The sequence below is a fragment of the Microcaecilia unicolor genome, chromosome 12 (assembly GCF_901765095.1).
Source record: "Microcaecilia unicolor chromosome 12, aMicUni1.1, whole genome shotgun sequence".
Classification (NCBI taxonomy): Eukaryota; Metazoa; Chordata; class Amphibia; order Gymnophiona; family Siphonopidae; genus Microcaecilia; species Microcaecilia unicolor.
The window spans coordinates 42895181-42920339 of record NC_044042.1 but is presented as its reverse complement, the minus strand read 5'-3'; the positions used below and the strand labels follow the sequence as shown (position 1 = coordinate 42920339).

Sequence of the window (25159 nt, the reverse complement as noted above, 5' to 3'; positions counted from 1 at the left end):
AAATGTAAGGGTGTAGACCATTTTTATAGCTTCCTTTACTATTCTTAAACTAAGGGTCAGAGTTACTATTGTGGCAAAAAGTGCATTATTTCCACTTAACATGTGATTTTTCCAACCATAGTAGATAATAATGAGATGCAGAGGAGCTCATTGTACAATATCAATAGAGCAGCTTGTGTTTAACCATGCAAGCTGCCTTATTCATGGAAACATAATCGTCACTCTTTGAGGTGACGTTATCATTCTTCTCCATGAGCATTGGGCCACTAACCCACAGTCTGCTGCTCTTGATAAGCCTCTTAAAGGGGCCATTGCTGAAAGAAAATGCCCTCCATCCCCAAATCCCCTTTCCATATAAACCTTCCACACCCTCTATACCCCTCTGGCACTTACTAGGTTTCTCCTTGGTGGCTGGGGGGAGGAGGAGGTGGAGGCTCAAGAAATCCTAAGATACTCCTGCCCTAGCAATTCCTGATGATCATGTCCTCCTAGCAGTAGTGTCATGCTACTACCACCTGGGAAGCTGCCAAATAAGGGGGTCTTCCGGTAGTACCATGAGACTATTGCTATGGAGATTTAGTGGCCATTTTGAAGACTACAGCCACTAGGTCAAGCACATCCAGGGAGCGCTTCTGCCACCCACTTGCAACCAGGAGAGCCCTGGAAGGAGCAGGAGGGCTATGGATTGTGGGCTAATATGCAGAGGGGATCAGAGGTGCAGGAGATATTGGATTGGGAGATCAGGGTGGCAGAGTAACACCTCCTGCAGATGCCTGGACCTTAAAAAAAAGCGGACACATCTTGTGGGCCTGCTATGTTAGCATTTCTGCTGCCAGGAACATGCAATTTTCTCACCTGCAGCAGCACAAATTTCAGTTTATCAAATGAATCACACATGTGGAAAATGTTGCTGTAGTAAAATAGCACAATTTACTATAGCCATCCCAAAATGTACTTTTAAGCTCTGCATGCTGTATTCTTGCTTACATGTATCAGAGGGAGGCCTGCATGGGATCTTGATGAATACCAACACAGAAATCTGTTTAACTTCATAGCAGTGGGTGTGGCTAAACAGGAAACTTTAAACATTTGAGCATTCATCTGTTCAGATTTTAAATTTAAAATAATCATTTTTCTTAATTGTACTTAACTGCTCTGCAAAATTGCTAAATGTATTTTTTTCTAGTGTTTTAAAGAGCTAAATTATAAGGGCTGGACCATATATATTATGGGCTGGTCCTGAATTACATGAGCTGGCTTAGATGCCAAGTGTTGTGTGCTGCTAAGTGGAAAGTCCTCAGTTTCATGCTTAAGTTGTCTTTGGCTCCCCAGGTTGAGAGGAGATGATGGAGAGGTGGTGACTCACTGCCAGACCTGGGAGTGGGTGAAGGTAGTCATGATTATTTCTTAAATGCAAAATGAAACAGGATTCACAGCCCTAGGAGCCCCAATATATGGTCCCTGGCCCAGAACCATCACTGTAATTTTTCAGACTAGATATGTTTGGTGGAGTGGAGGTATAAGAGGGAAAACTCCCCAGATAATTTTGGATGAAAACTAATAGTACCACATCCCAGGGTTGGTTCTAATAGAGCTGGAAGTAGAAAGGAGCAGAAAGAAGCTTCTGGGTTTAAAAAAAAAAAATCATATTGTGCTGGGTTATTTTTGAAAATCTTGTATTAGCACATTTCAAAACTGCTATTAATTTTGATGTCCATGTTGGGGACTGGGAACCCTTTTAGATGAAACTTTGGAAGTGTCTTCAGCTTGTGCATCCAGTTGACATATTTATAACCTTTGAGTAAGTAGTGGATTCATTTAGATTGGTCACTGAAAGAACTAGTATAAAGTGCACATTTTTTGTGGTGTTCATAATCTAATATTTTTTAATAAACTTTTTGATAACAGTTTGGGCATTGAGATATACTATTTGTGCAGTGATTGTAATATAAAAAGGTGTGACTCGTCAGCACCATGTTGTGCCTGATGTCGCTTCGCAACTGTATGAGCACAATTATATAATTTTTTTTTTAATGTTTGTGTTAGAAAGTTTTTTTCACATGATATGTGGAGATTTTTTCTTTGTTATTAATTTTGATGTATGCCCATGATGGGAGCTGTCCACAGCATGGTGCTGAATAGCTTGTAAATCCCCCATAGTTCACTGTATACTTAAATCAAGTGATTTAACTTTTATAAAATAAAAAAGGTGGTCTAACACAGCATATTGCAAACATCATTTTCACGTGTTTCACATCATGTAATGATTTCATTTATTTGGACACATGTAGTATTAGAGAGGAGGAGCCATACCAGGAATGATGAGACTGAGTATAACACCAGTTTATTCATAAATCAAGGGCTTCACCCGTTTTTTTCCCCTTTCTTTTTAGCACAGACACACACACAGACACACACCTACACCTCTGCTGTAGTACATGTAGATACTAAGGCATGTCTATCCTTTCAGCTACAGTACGTGTGGCTGCCACCTACTGGGTGAGGCCAACACTAGTATGTACTAGGCTGAATGCATAAAAAAGAAGCCTGAATTAAGACTTCCCTTGTTTTCCAACTCTCTGTATGGCTCCAGAAGAATTACTTAGGCAGCGATTTACTGCCGCTTTCCCCTCTAAAAGTAGAATAGGAAAAAAGGTTTAATAAACAAGGACTTTAGTCTCCTTGAACCTTTGAGAGCAAGAAACACAAGGCATTTGTAGTAGTCTGAAAAAAAAAACTGCTAGAAATGTGACCCCCTTGGGCTTGGGCTATTTTGCAAAATTCCTGTGTTGCATAGATAACTGGACATTTTGATACTTTCAACTCCTGGTGCTTCTCTCAGGTTGCAGGAGAGAGATTGGGACCAGCTTAGGGTATATTTAGCTCTTTCCTATGGAGTCTTATTCTAGTATTTAATGTTATCCTCTCTTGAATTCCATGCCGCAGAGGCTATGGTGTGTGCCATGAAATAACAAAAAAAATTTTCAGTGTAGGTCATGAGTTTGCTCGTAAAAATTTTTTTATGTCCAATTAAATTTTCCATTTCTCAGCAGCAGACATTACTGAAGAGAGAAAGCCTTGGATATCACCTCAGTTGAGGCTCATTCACTGTGTTCATAAAATAGGTTGGCATCCCGGCATAAAACCAGAAATACTTTGCATTCCTCCTGCCAGAACTTTTTAAGGGTTGGCTTGTGTGGAATTACCTCTGGAGAAGGAGCATGTAGGGCCTTCAAAAAGAGAATATTTTAATGAGAATGTTCTAGAACAGAAGATGTGTTCCCTCTCAGGGAAGTGAGGGACTGAGAAATCTGTTCTTGTATGTTGTGAGGCTCTTTTAACATTGTATACAATATATGTAAAAATGTTGCTCCTAAGTGGATTTCCTTGTCCTCTGTTTTAGAAGTTGAAGTGGTGCAAATTCTTCCATAACCCACCAGTCTCCTTCTCAGCAGGACACCCCCCAGTGTTCTGTAACTCTTCGGCAGTTCCCCGCCAACCCACCCGCTTCCCCCAACAATATAAGAAACAGGAAAGAAATGAGCATTTGTGCCCTCAGAATGCAAAGAGCTGCCGCTCTCTCTCTCTCTCTCTCTCTCTTTTGTTTTGTTTTCCCTGTCCTTACAGACAATGGATCAGGCCATTAATATTCAGTAGCTGTTCTCAGCCCGTTTGCCGCCTGTGCTGTGAGTTGAGCGCCAGCAGCTGTGTTGGGTAGTGGAGGCCAGCCGAGCCTGTGGCATTGATAGATCCCTGATTTGCACGCCTCGTCATCTAATAAACTCTCAGCTGCTTGTTTGGGGGGGGGGGGGAGTGCAGAGATTGGCTGGTTTTATGACTGAAACAATTGGTAACCAGACAGATGCTACCAGGTATCATTGGAGGGTTCAGATGAGAAGCAGGGCATGGTTTTGGGGGAGGGGTGAAGGGGCGATGGATGTCACAGGTGCAGACTGGCAGCCAGAGGTGGGGGACTGTAATTAGTCCCGTTTGTCCTGCACTTAATGTCAAGCTCATTAAGAAGCCTACTAACTTAATCAACATGCCACATATTGGATTTTTGTGTGTGTGTATGCTATTATGAACAAGAGTGACTGCCTGTCTCTGAATAAATGTCAGATCTGATGGCTTTCTGTTTTTTTTTTTGGGGGGGGGGGGGGGTTTGTTGTGGGTCTGAGTCTGAAGGGGGTGGATTTTGTTGTTTTGCTATACTCTTCAGATTCCTTATTTAAACCTCATTTAACCTGTGATAGGATTTGATAATTAAATTCACCACAATTCTGTCACATAAGCCTTTCAGACTTAACGCTCCATTTTAAAATGGCCTTATGTCCTAAAGAGAGGCAGGAGGAAAGGGAGGAGGGAAGAGATGGCTCTCAATTTAGTGCTGTAAGAGTAGGTAAAGGCTCTGCTTCCAGGCTTCACAAGTCATGGGAGCAAGATAAATATACTTTTTAGTAACTTCATTAATAGACAGTCATGTACCATAATTCAGCCTAGTTCCTGGGGCACCACTGGTACAGCAGCATAGACCCCTGCATACCCAACCCACACTCTGAGAGATAGCATAGCCAGGGAGAGGGGGGAACTCCCTGTTCAGAAGTCTTGTGAACTGATCTGTAGCGAGTATGTTGGAGAAAGGTGGTGTTCTCTCACTCATTTTTGTGTCTAGACCATCATGGACAGTGTGGTGGCACTAGCCTGTCACATATTGTAATAATATATGCAGTTTATCTTTCCCTGCTTGGCTGCTGCCTTGGTGGCATAATGTATTGGCTACTCTACCATCAACCTAGCTCCTCCTTCCTCCTCTTTGACCTATCATGCTCCCTTCTTCTTCTGTTGCTAATTATCGAAGAGAAACTTTTTGGCACAATGTGTTCACTTGGGCACCTGTGTCCTGCTTCTGTGCTACCACTGGCCTCCCCATGGTGTTTAACAGATGCCCATGGCTACAGGGAGAGATCATTCCAGATGATGCATGTGGGAAAGAGGAACCCGAACTATAGCTACGTAATGCAAAGTTCCACGTTAGGAGTCACTGACCAAGAAAGAGACCTCGGCATCATTATTGATATTTTCTGCAGTGTGCTGCGGTGGCTAAGAAAGCAAATAGAATGTTGGGTATTATTAGGAAAGGAATGGAAAACAAAAGTGAGGACATTATAATGTCTTTGTATCGGTCCATGGTGCAACCACACCTTGAATATTGTGCTCAATTCTGGTCACCGCATCTCAAAAAAGATATAGTGGAATTAGAAAAGGTACAGAGAAGGGTGACAAAAATGATAGAGGATGGGACTACTTCCCTATGAGGAAAGGCTGAAGCGTCTAGGGCTCTTCAGCTTGTAGAAAAGATGGCTGAGGGGAGATATGATAGACATATATAAAATAATGAGTGGAGTGGAACGGGTAGATGTGAATAATTTGTTTACTCTTTCCAAAAATTCTAGGACTAGGGGGCATTCGATGAAGCTACAAATTTACAAATCAGAGAAAACTTTTCTTTGCTCAACGTGTAATTAAACTCTGGAATTCGTTGCCAGAGAATGTGGTAAAGGTGGTTAGCTTAGCGGGGTTTAAAAAAAGGTCTGGACAGCGTCCTAAAGGAAAAGTCCATAGACCATTATTAAATTGACTTGGGGAAAATCCACTTCTTATTTCTAGGATAAGCAGCATAAAATGTATTGAACTTTTTCGGGATCTTGCCAGGTATTTGTGACTTGGATTGGCCACTGTTGGCAACAGGATGCTGGGCTTGATGGACCCTTGGTCTGTCCCAGTGTAGCAATACTTATGTACCTATGTACTTACGCAGTTCTTCTGTTCCTCTGTTCATTATTTATTGGCTCTATGCTTTCAAGAGTATGCTAATCCAGTCTTGGCTTTTTACCCCATTGCATGCATGGACTTGTAGTTCTAATCGTCTCAGGGTAAAGAAGATAAAGAGTATTGGTTTTGATATACTGCCAAAGCAATTTACATGTTTTATGTGCAGGTACTTTCTCTGTTCCTAGTAGGCTCACAATCTAAGTTTTGTACCTGAGACAATGGAGGGTTAAGTGACTTACTCGGGGTCACAAGGAACTGCAGCAGGAATCAAATCCAGTTTTCCAGGTTCTTAGCTTACTGTGATAACCATTGGGTTACTCGTCCACTCTCAGGGAAATCTTCAGGTCTCCACTACCCAACTCAGCTGCTGGCATTCAACTCATAGCACAGGTAGCAAATGGACTGATCAATGGAAGTCTCAGGTGCAAACCACTCAAAGAGATGAGCCCTGGTATTGGAGGATTAGTCTGACAGCCAGGGAAGTCAGGGTTCAAATCCTCCTCCCACTGAGTCTCCTTGTAATCTTAGGCAAGTCAATATCACCCTCTGTTGCCTTGGGTACAACGTACATTGTAAATCCATTGGAACGGGGGGGTTATAGCTTGTGTTATCTCCTTGTAACTCAACTTGAAGTCAGATTTTGAAAAGTCAAGTAATTAAATCTCAAATCCAGTTTGTTCTAACACAGGGGTTCTCAATCTAGTGCTCAGAATGCATCCAGTCCATCAGATTTTCAGGATACCACTACTACTACTAATACTACTTAACATTTCTAGAGCACTACTAGGGTTACACAGCGCTGTACAATTTAACAAAGAGAGACAGTCCCTGCTCAAAGAGCTTACAATCTAATAGACAAGTGAATGGTCGGTCCGATAGGGGCAGTCAAATTGGGGCAGTCTGGATTCACTGAACGGTAAGGGTTAGGTGCCGAACGCAGCTTCCATATCATCATGCTGATCAATCCATAGACTGGTGGGTTGTGTCCATCTACCAGCAGGTGGAGATAGAGAGCAATCCTTTTGCCTCCCTATATGTGGTCATGTGCTGCCGGAAACTCCTCAGTATGTTCTCTATCTCAGCAGGTGGAAAGCAGTCTTTTTGGTGGCTATCACGTCAGCCAGAAGAGTTTCCGAGCTCCAGGCACTCTCATGTCGAGATCCTTTTCTGCAGTTCACTGAGGCAGGAGTGACTATTCGCACAGTGCCTTCCTTCCTGCCCAAGATTGTTTCTCGCTTCCATGTGAATCAGCAGCTCTGTCTCCCCTCCTTTCGTAGGGAGGACTACCCAGAGGAATACTCAGGTCTCAAATATCTGGATGTGAGACGAGTCGTCATCAGATACTTGGAAGTGACCAATGATTTCTGGAAATCGGATCATCTGTTTGTCCTGTTTGCAGGTCCTCGTAAGGGTCTGCAGGCTGCTAAGCCTACAGTGGCAAGATGGGTCAAGGAAGCCATTGCAGTGGCTTATGTGGCCGCGGGGAAGGTGCCGCCTATCCAGCTGAAGGCTCACTCCACTAGAGCTCAGGCGGCCTCGATGGCAGAGGCCGGGTCCGTCTCCTTGGAAGAGATTTGCAAGGCGGCAACTTGGGCATCGGCCCATACCTTCTCCAGGCATTACCGCTTGACTGTGGCTGCTCGGGCGGAGGCCCGGTTTGGAGCTTCAGTGTTGCGGTCAGGGATTTCAATGTCCCACCCTGGGTGAGTACTGCTTCGGTACATCCCACCAGTCTATGGATTGATCAGCATGATGATATGGAAGGTAAAATTATGTATCATACCTGATAATTTTCTTTCCATTAATCATAGCTGATCAATCCATAGCCCCTCCCAGATATCTGTACTGTTTATATTCTGGTTGCATTTCAGATTCAAGTTTAGTCTTCAGTTCCTGTTCAGGACTTCGTGTTCAAGTTTTTTCAATTGGATTCTTCAAGAGTTGAGACGAGTTTGTGTTACAGTGAGCTGCTGCATTCCTCTCCCCTCCGTTTTATGGGGCTGGATTGAGACTTAAATTCTGCCGGCGCTCCCTCCCGCTTCGTGCGGCTGTAGGGCAGCTTTGTACCCCTCCCGCTTCGGCGGTGTTAGGGTTAGTCAACTCCTCCCGTGGTTGCAGTTGCAGGATAAGCCAGATCCCCCCGCATCGGCGGGGTGGTGTCCCTCCCCCGCTCCACGAGGATGAGCTGGACGGATTCCCCTCCCCCACTTGTGTGGGGATGAGCTGGGTTAATTCCCCTCCCCCGTTTTGGCGGTGGTGAGCTGGGCAGAGTGTCCCTTTGTGGGTGTAATTCTCTGAGTGCTGAGTCCTGCGGATGGAGCTTGGATATCGACATACTGAGGAGTTTCCGGCAGCACATGACCACATATAGGGAGGCAAAAGGATTGCTCTCTATCTCCACCTGCTGGTAGATGGACACAACCCACCAGTCTATGGATTGATCAGCTATGATTAATGGAAAGAAAATTATCAGGTATGATATATAATTTTACCATTGAAGAGGTGGGCTTTAAGCAAAGACTTGAAGACAGGCAGGGAGGGGGCTTGGCATAAGGGCTCAGGAAGGTTGTTCCAAGCATAGGGTGAGGCGAGGCAGAATGAGCGGAGCCTGGAGTTGGCGGTGGTGGAGAAGGGTACTGAGAGGAGTGATTTATCCTGTGAACGGAGGTTATGGGCGGGAACGTAAGGGGAGATGAGGGTAGAAAGATAGTGAGGGGCAGCAGACTGAGTGCATTTGTAGGTAAGAAGGATACCCACAGTGAATATGCATGAGATGGATTTGCAAGTAACGGAAGCAGTGAATGCAGATTTATCATGCGCATATTCATTGTGAATATTTTGAAAACTAGACTGATTTGGTGTGTCAACCCAGTCCTTGAAAGAGATCCTGTTCTAACGTGATACATATGCCCAGGGCCAGTTTTAGGGAAGGATGAAGCTACATGATGTGGGGCACCACTGGTACACACCCCCTGTATGCACAAGCCTGAAGCAGCACAGAGCTCCTGCTGACCTAACCCATACCCTCTGGGAAGTGTCATAGCCAGAGGTGGGCTGCTCTCTTTGTGATGAGGACAGGGGATCACCACCAGTCTTGAAATTCCCTTCTGTAGTGATCCCTCCCAGATTGCCACCAGTGTAGCTTCTGATAATTCTAGGTGTGAGAGTGGATGGGAAACCTGTCCCAGACCCAAGCCATTCATTTAGCTGCTCTTCCCCCCCCCCCCCCAAACCCCCCAATACACAACTCAAATCAGTAAAGCCAGTAATGTTCCTAGTGCAAGTTCTTTCCATGCTGGAGCTTCCTCCTTAGTTATGTGTACAACCCCAAACTGTACTTCAGCTCTGTTTCATACAAAACATTAGAAACAATCACACCCAACAGCCAGCTTGTCAGACTTTTCTGATCTACAGTTGTCAGGTGCTTTGGAAGTGGAGTAGGAGTACAGAAGTAATCTAATGGTTAGTGCAGTGGCCAGAGAATCTGGAGAACTGGGTTTGATTTGCACTGCAGCTCCTTGTGATTCTGCGCAAGTCACTTAACCCTCCATTGCCCCAGGTACAAAATAAGTACCTATATATAATATATAAACCGCCTTCATTGTAACCACAGAAAGGTGGTGTATCAATTCCCCTCCCTTTTCCCTAATATTGCTGGGTATAGATTTTTTCAAAACACCCCCCAAAAGATGTCAAAGCCCAGATATCTGTAGGAAGAGTATCTTTGGATTTTATGGGTGGAGAATTGTTCTGGATCTGAAGAAGGAAAGGGAGAGAACAAGTGACAAATACCGTATTAATGAGGATGTGAAAAGCCCAGGAAGGAGAGTCTGTAACTAGAAGAACAATTTATGCTTAGGCACGAGTGCAGTTTGACATCGGGATAATGAAAAAACGTAGGTCATTGTGGATGACTTAAGCCTTCAGCGGCTGAAGAAAATGTATGAAACGTGGCACGCATTACACGCTTGGGCTGCTCTGCACATCTGCAGTGGGACAAGTGAAATACAGTTGGCCAGTTCTTTACCATAAACTGTGGTTGTAGAATAGGCAGCGCTGAGAAATTGTAATTACAGTGACAAGACAAATCAGGAATATTTAAATATTCATGAACAAGTCTGGGGTGATCCATCCGTCTTTATCGTGCTTGCCTCCGCATGTGCAATAAATGATCAGTGCAGGACCTCACCTTCCATTCCTAGAATTTGGAGCCTTGTGCTTGAAGGTTCATTTATTACTTATCAACAGTGTAGTGGAAATATTGAGTCTGGAAATCTTTCATTACTGAGAAATGCTTTCTTGAAGATTTAAGACAAAAGGGAGCTTTCTACCCACCTGAATTTTCAACGCAGTTCTTCCCCCTCCCTCCCTTGCACAGACCTGAAATTGAAATGCGTGGAGGCAGATTTTATATAGAACATGGAGAGAGAGATTCCCATACTATTTTACTAGAGCCTTTGCCAAATGAAGAGACTCTTGTAACATAGATGCAAAACTGCAATGCAAAGTCCCTCATATAGAAAGGGAACAACGGTTTAGAAAAGCTGCACATGGGGAAAACCACTAGACAACCTCCTACCCCTTAGACATGGGAGCAGCTTTCTAAAGTTGCCGCTCCCTTTGTAAAGGGCCCTGATCCCAGCCTTGGTGCCCCCCCACCTCACTGTCTCATTAGAGCCCCATGGAGCACCATCTCCGTGCAGAAGAAGTCTCTGTATATAGAAGGATGACCTCTAGTGGTTGTCATGTAATACTACCACTAGGGATCATCAACACCATTTTGGATTCTGGCTCCAATCTAGGCAGCAGTAGAGGGGGACTGCTGCCTCCAGGGACCCATTGTGCCTCTGATACTAACACTTGGGTAAGTCGGGGATGGGGATGAGGCTTATGTGGCATCAGATGGGGTTTGGAGTCAGGATGAGGTTCTTGAGTTGTCGGTTGGGGTTTTTGAGTCAGTGGGGGTAATGTGTCGCGGGGGGGGGGGGGGGGGGGTTGACATTAGAGGGGAGGATCAGGAAGGAGTGCTGATAGGGGATGCTCGGGGAGGGGAGTGATTGGGTAGCACCACTGCAGAAAGCTGTACATAGAGAGGTAACATTCTGCCACTTCATTACATGCCCGAACTGATAGTGCGGGCCTTCTGTGCTATCAGCCCAGACATGTAACAGTGCTCTAGGCTGTGCATGAACTGTGTGCCCTGTGCACTAAATGCAGGGCAGATTCAGGGCATGGCCCCTGCATTTACCACATAGGCATTGCACTTACCACATGTTTAAAGTGAATATTAATGTACAGTAAATGCAAAACTCACTGCAGTTTAGTAAAAGAGCCTCAAAATTACCCTAAATTTCTATGGGGGTCTTTTACAAAGGTGTGGTAGCGTTTTTAGCTCACGCTAAATGCTAGAGGTGTCTCTAGCATTTAGTGCATACTTATTTTTAGTGTGCAGTAAAAACGCTAACGCATCTATGTAAAAGGACCCCTAAATTTGGGAACATCAAGTGTATGGCAACGGGGGCAGATTTATAGCAGGCATAAGGTTCAGAGCTTAACACAGTATTAGTTTCATAAGTTTGCCTCATAAATCTAGGCAAATAAATAGCAGACCTAAATTTATATTCATTTATTTATTTATTTATTGCATTTGTATCCCACATTTTCCCACCTCTTTGCAGGCTCAATGTGGCTTACAATACATCATGAATGGTGGAAATATATAAGAAAATAGACATGTAATATTACAGAAGGATCTTGGGTAATATGATGATAGTAAAACATGATAGTAGTATAACAAGCAGAAATTATACATAAATTTAAGCTCCTAAATTAAGATGAATTTTCAGCTGAAAACTTAGGCTCCTAAATTTGACTGAAAATATGGTACAAATTTAGGAGTCTAACTTAGGTGTCAAAAGGTTTTTGAGTATTGGGTCCTGTGTGCACTTCTCATAGTAAAATAAGAATTAACATATTTTCTTGGACTTCTCAAACCATGCCCAGGATGCGCCCCCTTCAAATCTGTATGTCTTGTGACTTCTACATATGTAAATAGCAGCACTGCAAAATCAGCACATGTGAAACTACGGGGTGGGAGTGGGGCGTCAATTATTTTTATTTCAACAAATCATAAGCAAATCTAAACATTGTGTAATGAAGCAGTTTTACAAGTTAGGTATTCTCGTTTTAACAGGATAATTGCAATTTAACAGTCAACAGTATCATTTACCTTTACCCCTCCACCCCCCTCCCCCAGCCACACAAACTTTCTAAAATCACCTCTTAAGTTTAAACCAAATAAATTAAATGTGTAAAATTATATGTGTATTTTTCAGTAATCCTACTTGGGTGGATAAGATCACTGAAAATCTACATCAAGTTAGACCAGGAGCGACACCAGCCCTCCAATTTTGGGGGCACCCAGGGGTGGACTGGGGGGGGGGGGGGACACAAAGTATACCTCCCTCCTCCTTTCCCCCCTTGCGTGCACTAACATACCTTTGTTGGCGGGGATGCTGAGGTCCCACTAACTAAATAAATATTGGTCCCCGCGCTGCTTCCTTAATGCAGATGTCAGCAATTTGAAGGCATTTATTTGCTTTGGAGCATGGCGTAAAGGGAACACAGCTTGGTACTAAACCGGAGCCACCTCTGTCTTCTTGCAGGTGATCACCCATACGAATGCGAGTTCTGTGGGAGCTGTTTCCGAGATGAGAGCACTCTGAAGGGTCATAAGCGCATACACACTGGTGAGAAGCCCTACGAGTGCAATGGCTGCGGCAAGAAGTTCAGCCTTAAGCACCAGCTGGAAACCCACTACCGGGTCCATACAGGTACCGGTTATTACACTGAACTCTCAATTCTCCTCCTCAGGGGCCAATGTATTAAAAGTGCTCTGGGCTATGTGCATAGCTTAGCTTGGATTTGGCGCACAATTTTGTGAGTACCCTATCTTACAAGGTGTGTGCACAAATCTGCTCTGCCATCAGCACACAGCTAACTTAATTCCCATAATAAAAGTATTAGCTCTTCAAGGCAGAGGCATGTGCCTAAGACCAGAAAGTTGAGCGTAATCCCCTTGATTCTATAAACTTGCACAATTTTACGGTTACCCCCAGATTCTATAAATGGTGACTAAAGCTGCACATGCAAATCTGCACACAAAGCTAAATCAGTGCCAGTACATTGGGTGATAACGAGAAATGCCTGCACCATTTTCTAAGCATATTCTGTAAATTCTTAAATTCTAATGTGTGGATCACAAAAGGGGGGGCATGCCCATGGGGAGGGGCATGGGCCGGTTGTGGGCGTTCCTGAAAATTATATGCGTTATAACAGAATATGCCCGATCTGCACCTAAATAAGACGTGGGCATTTATACCAAGTTTTAGTTGGCATAAATGGCTGCACCTAATTTTAGGCAAAGTTTTTATAGAATAGCGTTAAGTGCGGGTTTTTTCAGTACCAGTTTTTATGGCGCCATACATAGAATCTGGCCTTTAACACGCAAAGTTGTGCACGCAAGTTACAGAAAAGTGTCAATTACACATGTGGCTTTGCTAATTGGTGTTAACCATTTATTGTCTGTAAGGTTAATTGGTGCTAACTGTAAATAATTAGCAGTGATAGGCACAACTGCCCTTAGTCGGGATTCTGCAACTAGAAGGGGCATAGGCAGGTCATGGCGTGCCTAACACGAGCACATCTTGCAGAAAACTGGCAATTATGCCCCTAACTGCCTGTAGTTAGGCATGAATATTTACACCAGCCATTCCGCTAGCGTAATTACTCATGCCTAAAGTTTGGCGCATAAATGTGGACTTATGCCAGTCAGAGGTGTAGCTAGGTGGTTCGCCAGGAGAGCAGCCGCTCCCCCAAATGAACTTCCGCCTGCCCTTATCTTTGATAAGATACACCAATATTGTAAATATATTCTACTTCTAAAAGGGAAGAAGAGGAAAGAAAAATAGAAATTAATAAGTAATCTTACAAATATTGGTTTAATAGTCCACAATATTGGAGAGAATCCAATTAATTACCAAAGGAAGTTGGTCTTAGAAGAAACAATTCTAAATTTAAGGGGAAAAAAGGTGGTTACCCCTTCCATTTACTTAAACCGCTTCATATCTGTGTCTTCTTCTTGTTATCTTGCATATTTAGAAAACTACGTAACTGTTCAGGTTCATAGAAAACATATCTATTGTCTTTAAAGTACAGCAAACATTTGCAAGGAAATCTCAATTGGAAACAAGCATTTATCTCTGTAACTTCCAGTTATATTTCCAGAAATTTCTTCCTTCTCTGTTGAGTCCATCTAGAAATATCTGGGGAAATTGAATATTTTTAAAGTAGAGCCTTAATAAGGCCTCCTTATCTTGTAAAAATACAGAGGATAAAATTAGGGTTGCTCGAGTTTTAATTTCCTCGGCTGCCCCTATTTTTTATGTGATCTGTCACGTTTAAATTGAGCGCCAGCACCATCGGCAGTACGCTCCCCCCCCCCCCTCGTGCCCTCAACCTGGCTACGTTTCTGATGCCAGTATTCTCTAAATGCAATTGTGCTTGCAATTGCTGATTTAGAATGCACACTTGGCGCCCATCATCCCAATTTCTAACTTTAGGCATATTATATAGAATTGCCCCCAATGTTTCTAACGCTGAGGCTTTAATTCAAGGTCTGAAGAGGAGTAAAAAGTTGGCTCATTGTTCTGTGCCCATTTTTTTTCTCTTCTCTTTACTTCCCATTTTTTCTGGCTTTATTGAAAGGGGTGGGTTTAAAGAAAAACACCAGAGCTCAGGGTGAATTGTGTTAGAACAAAGGGTAAAGTACTGTACTATTGACAAATATTTTGTATTTCAAAAACTGTGTCAGTGCTCAGAGCTGCATAAACATACATCTCTGTGTGGGTGCTGGAATACTTTTCTGCACATAAATATTAGTTTGGGTTTTTTTTTTTTTTGAGGGGCTGTGTCAGGGCAGAGAATTGCCATGGAAGCACTATTTAGCTAGTGCACTGACGGCGTATGCTAACTGAATAACGTTGACTTAATACACGAGCCCATAGCACATCACAAATAGGAAGTGGTAAGGACTCCTGCATTATTTTTTTTTCTAACGCTAACATTAGCACATGGCCAAAAAAAAATGAAATAATTGGGAAAAAGGCCAAATTTACAGTCACACTAGAAATTACATAACATAAGTTTATTTTTATATTCCACAAAGCCTTACAATTGCAAGATAAGAAACTGGGCAAGCCAGGACATACATTTATTATAAAAACAAAGGGCCCAGTTTACTAAGCCGCGCTGTAGGTGTGCAAACGTTTTAGCGCTCAATAACACTAGAGAGATCCATAGGAATATAATGGGTGTTTCTATTAGCATGTGTTAATTTGTAGCTCTCGCTAAAAAGTTAGCATGCCTACAACGCTGCTTAGTAAACAGGGCCCAAAGTCATTAAAAAAAAACCACAATCAAATACCCACAAATTTTTGAAACAAGTCTTAAAATGACGTCTAAAATCTAAATACCCCTGGGCCTGCAATATCAAAAGAGAAACCTCATTACCTGACTTAGCTGCTTGAAAAGAAAGCAGGGAGTCTACACATCTCATTTTGCTCTTGCCCCTTATAAACAGGAAAGAAAACAGGTTTATCGTTCTAGAAGGCCTAGCTGAACTGGATAATACAAAAACAATGTACCAAATAATGTAGAGCCATCTCATAGGAAACTTTATACAACAGACAAAAAAAAAACTTTAAAAAGGATTCTGGCAGATATTGGCAACCAGTGAACTTTAACGTAATAGGAAGAAAGTTGGTTTGATCGACTCAAAGAAAAAAATCAGTGTCAGTGCTGTGTCCTGAGATGTTTACAATCTTGTCAATAGTGACTGGGGACAGCTCAGATAAATAATGTTGCAATAATCCAAAAGTCTTAGTAATAGCGCTTGAATAAGCAACCAAACTGATTGTTCCCTAAAGTACTTTTGAATACAACGTAGTTTACACATAAGAAAGAAAGCCCGTTTAACTACTCGATTCACTTGAAGCTCCATGGAGCCTCTTGAATCCAAAAAAGGCCTCCGCAAAATTCTCACAGAAGAAGCTTACAGTTAGGCTACTGGCTCTACATTTAAGCGTGACCATTTACGCCAGTGGAAACCTGGTGTAAATCCCCACATGTAAATTAGGTGCAGATCTCGCTAAATCTGTAACAACGTGTATAAATTTTAGGAACACCCCGACCCGCCCATGCTCCTCCCATAGACATGCCCCCCCTTTTTTGGATCCATGAACTAGAATTTACGTGCCTCTCTTTATAGAATACGCCTAAAAAGATGTGCCCATACATTCTAATTATTGCCAGTTAGTGCCAATAATCACCCATTGTTGCCCAATTATCGGCACTGATTGGCTTGTTAATTAAGTTGTATACGCAAATTGGAAGCGCATGTAACTCAAAGCACCATATATAGAATCCGGGGGATAAGAAATCACCAACACAATAGACTTTATGAGCCAAAGTTAGTAGCTGAAATTTATATCTATAATGTATAGAAAGCTAATGAAAATGAATAAGTAATGAAGTATTATTCAGCCGATGGCAATTGCCATTTTGCTGACCACTGCCTGCAATTAAACCCAGATACTGTATTCAGTGCTGGGCTGTGTTCAACCTTCACCATTAAATATCCAATATTCAGCACATAACCGGCTATGGGTTACTGCATAAAGATAGGACTGACTTTTATGCAGTCCTATTTTACTCCTTCCAGAATTCTGTGCCAAAAAATCAAAATTCTGCACAAAAAATTTCAAAATTTTGTGCATAAAATTTGCAAATTATGCAAGTTTGTCATAATTTAACCAATATTACAGCTCCCCTACAGAAACATCCATATTTTTCCCAGCCCCCTCTCAGCATACATAGCATCCATATTTTTATTAGCCCCTTCCCTACACCCACACATAGCACCTACCTTTACAACCCCACTTCCACCCATTCACACACATAGCATCCACCTTTTTTTTTTATAAATCCCCCTCCCTCCCTCCCTCCACACACACACACACACACACACACACACACACAAACCCACACACCCACCCATACATGCACATAGCATCCACATTTATTTTATAGCCCCCTTCCATCCCTCCCTCACACACAGCATCCACTTTTTTTTTTAGCAGTCCCCTCCCTCCCTCCACCCACCCACCCACTCACACACACACACACATACATATAGCATCCACATTTTTTTTACAGCTCCCTCCTGCCTGCACCCACATGCCATCAATATATATATTTTTTTCAAGCCCACCCACACTCACTGTGAGGTAGAAGCAGGTGTTCTGCATGGGGAGAACCTATTGTGGGCAGGAAAACCCCCACTCTTTTCTGCCCGCTGTCGCTGCTCTGGGCCAGTGCCGCCGCTTTTTCCAAATGGCCGCCGAGACTTCCTGCAGCAGTCTCACTAGATTACCGCTTGAAGTCTCGGTGGCCGAAGAAGCCAGTGAACTACCAGGGTGTACTCAGGTAGGCCCAGGAGGTCAGCAGGAAAACCAGCCAGCACTGCGGGCTGGGGAGGGCCCACTGAAGCTTTGGGGGGGGGGGGCAGTGGGGGAGGCCAGCCAGCGTCAGAGCATAGATTCTGCACTCCAAAGTCACACAGAATTCCAGCAGGAGTACTATTTATGCGGTTATCTTAACCGGTTAAGTGTTGAATATTAGCTCTTAACTGGCCATGCTGACTCCACCCCTGGAATGCCCCCAAAATAGCTGGTTTGCAGTTCAGCGCTAACCAGTTATTTTCAGTGGCACTAACCAGTTAACTGCCGCTGAAAATTAGCAGCTAGTCACAGACGATTTAACCGGCCAGGAGCCATTTCTGGCCGGTTAAATCGCTTTGAGTATCCAATGATATTACACGATCAGAGGCACCAATAATTGGCAGGTATATATAAGCTTAAGTGTTGGACTCTATTCTATAACATATATGCCAAAGTCGCTGCAAGAGTGTGTACACATGGAGGGAGTATGGGTAGAAACCAGCAGAAAGAGTGGTGTAGGCAGCAGGGCTCTCCCACAAGAAAACAGAAGGATGAGAGATGTAATAAAAAAAACTTTTATTTCTCAAGACCCGACTGCACTGTGTTTCGGCATAAAACCTACAACAGATGTCTGTACACAGAGTTGCTGATGAATAATGGGTGTCAGGATAACAGTCTTTAAAAAGGTGTAATCCAAGCAGGAGGTGCAACATAACGTGCAGGAACGAGGTACAAAAGAGCAGGAGTATGGGTAGGCCATGGGCGTGTAACCAAGCGACACACGTAACTTATAGGATACTATCAGGCTCATTTTCAAAGCACTTAGTCTTACTAAGTTCCATAGGTTACTATGGAACTTTGTAAGTCTAAGTGCTTTGAAAATACTCCTCTATCAGTCACAAATGTTGCACAGCACATTTAGGCGTAAGTGGACACACCTAAATTTTGGCACGCCGGTGCAGTTTTGTGTTAGTATTCTATAATGGCTTCTGCACACCCTGAAGCTGTTAGAGAATTGGTGCTATGTTTATCCATTTGTCACCCACATCTTGGTACCAAGTTATAGAAGTGCGCCTTTAGTTTTTTTTTTTCTTTTTTTCCTGCCGTCTTTGGTTTCTGAGTGTGGCTGAGGCCATTGTTCCTTCTAAGATGTGTGGGAGTCCTTCACCTATATTTCCTGCCACTAGGGGTGCTCTTTCACTACCACATTTTTGATAGCGAGGGACAGGCCTGGGGTCATAAGAGTCCAGCCATCATAGTTGTCTGATAAGGTAAAGGTTAGGGAAAGGGAGGGGGTGATTTCTGAATACTCGACAAACTTGAACGGAAAAAGGGGTTGTGAGGTGGGAGGGTTGTCATAAACAAAAAAGAGATCATATGTTACCTCATTTTTGCTGTCAGATGTTTTTGCTTATTATTCTTTCATTCTTGCTCGTTGTTACGTAACTGCTTGATGTATTTGCCTAAACTTGTTGTTTAGTTGAATGCTGTTTGGTTTTTTTTTGATCCTGAAAAAAAACCCCATTAAATTTTAATAGTGAGGGACAGGCAAGTTCTGTAGGACTGCAGAAGGACCTGCCTGTTGCTAGCAATTGAAAACACAATATGGAAACACCACCAGCCACTGACAGCAATGCAGCTGGAGGACTCTCACATAGTTTAGAGAGAACACTGGCAGAGGCCTCTCTTGTCTAACTTTACTTGGGTTATTGTTCACAGGTGAGAAGCCCTTTGAGTGCAAGCTGTGCCACCAGCGATCCCGTGATTACTCTGCAATGATCAAACACCTCAGGACCCACAATGGCGCCTCCCCATATCAGTGCACCATATGCCTGGAGTACTGCCCCAGCCTATCCGCCATGCAGAAGCACATGAAGGCACACAAACCCGAAGACATCCCACCTGACTGGAGGATAGAAAAGACATATCTATATCTGTGCTATGTGTAAAAGGGACGCAGGCAAAAGTCCTGAATGACAAGGCAAAAAGATTGAAATGAAGGGAAAGGCCAGCCTCTTCATATTCTGTGGCACCTCATGTATAAATCACCTCTCCCCCACCTTTTTTTTGTTTTGTTTTGTTTTTTGGTGATACTTATGCTGAGAAGAAGGCAAGGGAAAAAAGCCAAACCTTTTGTGTGTTTGCCATTTCCTTGGAAAAAGTTTGTGTGCTTTACTCAAGTGCTTTAGTACATTGGAAAAACAAAGATGAAAGTTGTTTTATTTTCTTTATCTTTTGATTTTAATGGGAGTATTTTTTTTAATTTTCTTTTTAATTTGTTTCTTTTGTTGTTGTTTGTTTTAATTTTATTCCACCTAACTTGGAGAGGGTCAAAGCTTCCAATATCTGCAGCCCACAACTAATGGGCTTGCCAGGCTGCCTTGGAATTGGTGGATTCTGCAGGCTGTAAAGGGTTAATATATGGGTAGCCTCTACCTGGTGGGTAGTGAAGTAGATGAGCTGATGGGATGTTGTAGCTGTGGTGCCAGTCACCAAGAACTGACTTTTCATTACTCTGTGGGACATTCCAAAAAAAAAAAAATATGGGATATGGACAGCTTAGTGTAGTAGTGGTGACCACTACCCTCCCCCTTCCTCTGCCCCAAATACATTTAGATGATTGAGAGAGGTCCTATCATATCTTATGGATGCTCTCTGGAGCCATTCTATGCTAGCCAGAGCAGTCTCATTGATGTCTTTTGATGCAAGCATCCAGGGAGAAAGGACAGCATTGACTCTATGACAGTACCACCTACTGCTCAATGGTCTGTGCTTTATATAGAGGATGAGGGGAGTGGTAATCACATTTCTTTCATCACCCTCTCCTCCTCCTCCCCCCTTAGCAGCTGGATGTCACCCATTAGAGTATAGCATAGATCTCTTGAGGAAGTAAGAGGGCCTTACTGTGCTCACTGATAGATGGCACCTGATCAGGAGATAATGCTGTCATATAAGCACTAGAACCAACCCTTGGTCTGTTTTGAGCATTATCTTTTTCTTAATATAGGCTGCAGTCCCTTTTGGAGAAGGGGGAGCCGTTCTGGGAGGATGGCTGAGTTTGAGCCACCAACCAACTTTCAAATTAATACAAATATATATATATATATATATAGTCAAAAGTACTTACTAGGGGAATACTCCATTGATGGACATATAGCACTTAAAGGGTTAAATTAAACATAAACATTTCTGCATAAGAGAGATGATCAGTGGAAGGCTCTTAATCGGGATCTTTGGACAGGGTGTGGATGGTTCCTGTTCCGCTTGACATTCAGTTCAAGTTAACACCCTTTAAAGGAGCAAGGCAATGAATGCAAGAATCAGCGTATTGAAACCTCCTTCTGGGGTGTGTAGCTCTATAGTACGCCATGCCTTTGGAAGGAGGTTTCACTAGTTATGTTCTTCCAATGCTAGTGGGGGAGGAATGGTGAAGAGAATCTGTTTTGGCCAGTCCTGTAATCTGGCAAGATCTGTGCGCACATGAAGCTAATTAAGCTTTTCACTCCCTGTCTCACCTTGGATTCCTTTCTGTTTCCCCTCCCCTCCCCCCTCCCGAAAAAAACTGTCATCTTAATGCAATTAAAATAGGACTTGGTTAAAAAGGTCTTATTAGCCCCCCAAAAAAGGTAAAATAAAATAATTCTGTAAACAGCTACAATGAACAAAATTATTAATACACCTTATTTAGTCTGATTTCCATTTCCATGCCTTAGAAGTTTGTCAGTACCAGCAAACACCCCAGTATTGACGCTGATGTCCAGCTCAGGGCCGCCGAAAGACTGAGACTGCACCCCAGATTGCTGCCGCATCCCCACCCCCAGATCGCTGAAACTGCAATGCAAATACCTTGGTTGGCAGGGATCCTGAGGCCCTGCCAGCAGAAGAGGTCTTCCTCGAGCGCTGCTCTTCACTCTGCCCATTGCCTACCCCCTGTGCCTGCTTTTTCTCTCAACACATGCTCGATTTCAAAACCGAGCATGCTCAACCTGAGAGGAAAAGCAGCCGCTTAGCAAGCAATGGGCAGAGTGAAGAGCAGCGCTGGAGGAAGACCTGCAGTGTCTGCTCCTCCAGGTCCTCCTCAACCTCCAAGGGGGGCCCGGCGACAGAGTTTTCTCCCTCCTGCGCCTGTTGGGATGCGATCACCTGGGTCCCATCAAGAGCAGGAGAGAGACCCTGGTGCCAGGCCCCCCCTTGGAGGCCTGGGGAATTTTGCCCCCCCCCCCCTCGCGGCAGCCCTGGTCCAGCTATAACTTAAATGTGGTAGCCAGTGATGCTGAGTATCAGGCTACTTCTATTTGGGTAGGGTGAGCGGAGAGTGATAAATGCTAAATAAAACATGTAAGGAAGGAACTGAGAAATAAGGCCAAAATAGGGCCAGAAAACAAGGAGACTCCACCTAGTGCATCACTTTTCATTATAATAGGATAAAGCATAGGTGTTTTGTGTTTCTCTCTGTGCAACATTTTCATATAAAAGCTGTCAGCAGAATGGAAAGCCAGAAGGCAGCTTTCCCCTTTAATTCCTGGAGTCCGTAGGACTTTCAGATTTCCGGATTTGCATATTCTCTAAGACTTACAACTTATTTTTGTGAATTAATGAAAAGGGTAAAACATAGAACAGGTATTAATTTTCCACTGGAACACAAGGATAGAAAGAAATTCTTTTCTGGAGACACTAATATTAAAAAAATAAATAAATAAAATTATATTTCCAGTGATTTGCTCTTACCCAAAATGAGGCGGTGTCCCCTTGCCATGACAGCACTGAATCTATATAGCAGAGAGCAGAAAATGGAGCTTTATAAAATACAAGTTAATTTTAGATGTATATCCTGACAAAACCTTTGTACCAGTAAGGGGGGTGTCTTGAATCTCCCCCATATCCTCTCAGCTTGCCCCTGGGTAATATTCCCCAGGGCCATGAGAATTTCTGCCCAACCTTTAATACTTGCAGGGAATTAAGGACACACACACAAAAAAAAAGATTTTAAATGTTTTGGTTTGTTTTTATGTTAAAATTTTTTTGTGGTTGTTGAGAGGAAAAGGAAGGAGCTGATTATATTTATTTTTATTTCCCCCCACCCCTCATTTCTTATGGTTCCATGTTTCGCACATTATACTTGAATTACCTCGGATGTTCTCATTGTTGTTTTCAGTTCTTTATTTTAGGTTTAATGACCTCACGAAATGTGCATTTAATTACAACTAAGGGGCTCTTTACTAAAGTGCATTAAGGAGGAGATTCTGTATATGGCGCCTAAAAAAATTGGCGCTGAAATCAGTGCCGACTAAGTGTATTCTATAATCGGCACCTAGATTTACGCGCCGAGTGTAGAATATTCTTAGTTGATATTTCAGCGCTGATATCTGTGTGCATCCATGTACGCCAACGAACACCTGATGTAAAAGTGCATAGATTTAGGCGCACTGGGCCATATTCTATAACTAGGCACTTAAATTTTGGAATGCTCATTTCCCTGCCCATAACCACACCCCTTTTTGCCTCCATGCATTAGAAGTTTGGCACACATCGTTATAGAATAAAGCTTAGCAAGTTGTGCGCTTAAATTCTAATCAGTGACAATTAGTGCTAATTATTACTTAAGTGCTGTTATCAGCATTCATTAGCTTGTTAAGCCAATTAAGTTACGCACGGTGTTATAGAATCTGCGCCGATTTGGGCATCTATAAGCACATTATATAGAATCCGGGGGTCAGCGGCTAACGTGCAAATGAATGTGCACTGTTACAGCACGAGCACAGTAGCTGTTACCATGGTGGTATGATAGTGCGTGCTAATTTGCTTGCTAACCACGTGCTGTATTAAGGAATGGGTTATGGGTGTGGACTGCACACTTCAGTTAGCGCATGATACTTCCCACGCAGTCACTTCTGCAGTTAATTCCCTCAAGAAGAGGTGTCGGTGCATACAGGCTAATTGCAAACAGTCTTAACACATGGTAAAGAACATTTCAGTGCAGAGAACATGCTGGGCAATATTTACTGCATAATGGGGGCCCTTTTACAAAACAGCGATAACCCCCCCCCCCCCAATGGGCTTACTGCACAGCAATCTGGAACTACTTCCGGCCTAATGTGGTCATCGGTGGTAGTTCCACTCCCAGTGCGCGGCATTTCTGGCGCTAGCGGGAATATTTGAAAAATATTTCTGCAGGATGTTACCCGGTGATAATCGGGCAGCACTACATGCTGGCCGATTACCGTTGGGTTAGCGTGGGAGCCCTTACCGCCACTTCAGTGAGTGGTGTTAAGTGCTCCCCCCCCCCACACACACACATGTCATTACAGTAGGTGGAATCTTACTGCATGGCCTTTTTACCTGCTGCAATAAAAAGGGCCTCAGCTTGTGGCAAAAATGGCCACCGCCACTAGTGCAGGGCCTCTTTTACTGCAGCTTAGTAAAAGGGCCCCAATGCTTGTGCTCACTGCACGTTAATTTTGCTGTTAAAGGGGGATCTTTCACGAAGGCACGCTAGTGTTTTTAGCGTGAGCTAATCATTAGAGATGCCCATAGGAATATATGAGCGTCTGTAGCGTTTAGCGCATGCTTATTTTTAGCGCACCCTAAAAATGGTAGTGCACCATTGTAAAAGGGAAAAACTTAATACACTTTTAGTAAAGGGGGCCCTAAGTAACTAGTTTGAAGGTTGTCCCACATGTTGCAGAGCACCAGGTTATTTGTGTTGCTGTGTATATTTGTGTTTATGTATATATGTATAGCTGTGTATGCAAAAAAAAATTATATATATGTAATATGCATGTGCAAAGAAGAATGATGCTAAAGCTTTTCATGTCATTTTTCTATGCACACTGTCTACCAAACCTGGTATCTTTCTGGCCCTTTGCCTGTAGAGGCAGAAAAACAAAAAGGGTCATTAATATCGATATTTGGTTGTTGTTTTTTTCTCAAAGCTACCTCCTTTAAGTTTGTATTTTTTTAATTGATATTGCATTACATGTGGACACTTTGCAGTATTTGTTTCTTTTTTGCTATGTGAGGTCATATCCATGTCATCTCACTGCTTTACTTGCATTTGTACATGATGAGAGATTTTTTTTTCAATGTTTTTTAAATCTTGTAATTTAGTTGATAAAGGTTAATGAAAAGTTAGTAGGTAGGATTCCAGGGAACAAGAGCTGTAATAGCGATGTTCCCTTCTCTGCTGCTTGGTTCAACAATATAAGACATCCTAAAAATCTTGAGGGGAGGGGGGAAGAAAAAAAAATCCCTTCGGTAATGTTGGGTGAGGTGTTTGTAACTTTAGTGGCTTAGTTGAAATTTTTTGGAACGATAGTAAAAGAAAACTGTTTATACAAGTTGAATATGTGATTAGAACAGAAAAGGGTTTTCTTTTCTTTTTATTAGATTATTTTTTCTTTGTTTGCCTTTGTTGATTAATGTGAATGACATACACTGAGAGGCAAGTGTATGAAAATCCTAGGGCAGGCTGCAGTGGAGGATGCCCACATGCAGGTGAGATTTGTGTTTAGCTTTTATCTTAATGCCATGCAAAGAATTTGCCGCTCCTCCACAACCTCACGCCACCACCTTTTTTGTTTTGGTGAGAAGAAAATGAATAGGAGGATGTGATTTAAAAAAAAAGTGTTAAAAAAGGGAAAAAAAAACCATGGAAATGCCCTCTTCCCCTCTAAAAATAAAGTGTTACACTACAATTCAGTTTCCCTCGCTGCTGGAAATTAATAGTAAAAAAAGAAAAAAATGAGGGTTAGACTGAAATTTACAAATTG

At 42.9% G+C, this 25159-nt stretch overlaps 1 protein-coding gene across 2 annotated transcripts in view; it reads left to right on the top strand.

Annotated features, from left to right (window-relative positions):
- Nucleotides 1-20943, top strand: part of ZBTB16 (zinc finger and BTB domain containing 16) — a 294044-nt gene extending 273101 nt beyond the window's left edge. For both annotated transcript variants that reach the window (XM_030221434.1, XM_030221433.1), the window contains exons 6-7: nt 12498-12665; nt 19110-20943. In XM_030221434.1, coding sequence (XP_030077294.1) covers nt 12498-12665; nt 19110-19339 — 398 coding nt within the window. In that variant the 3' untranslated portion in view covers nt 19340-20943. The remainder of the gene's footprint in view (nt 1-12497; nt 12666-19109) is intronic.
- Nucleotides 20944-25159: the final 4216 nt, after the last annotated feature.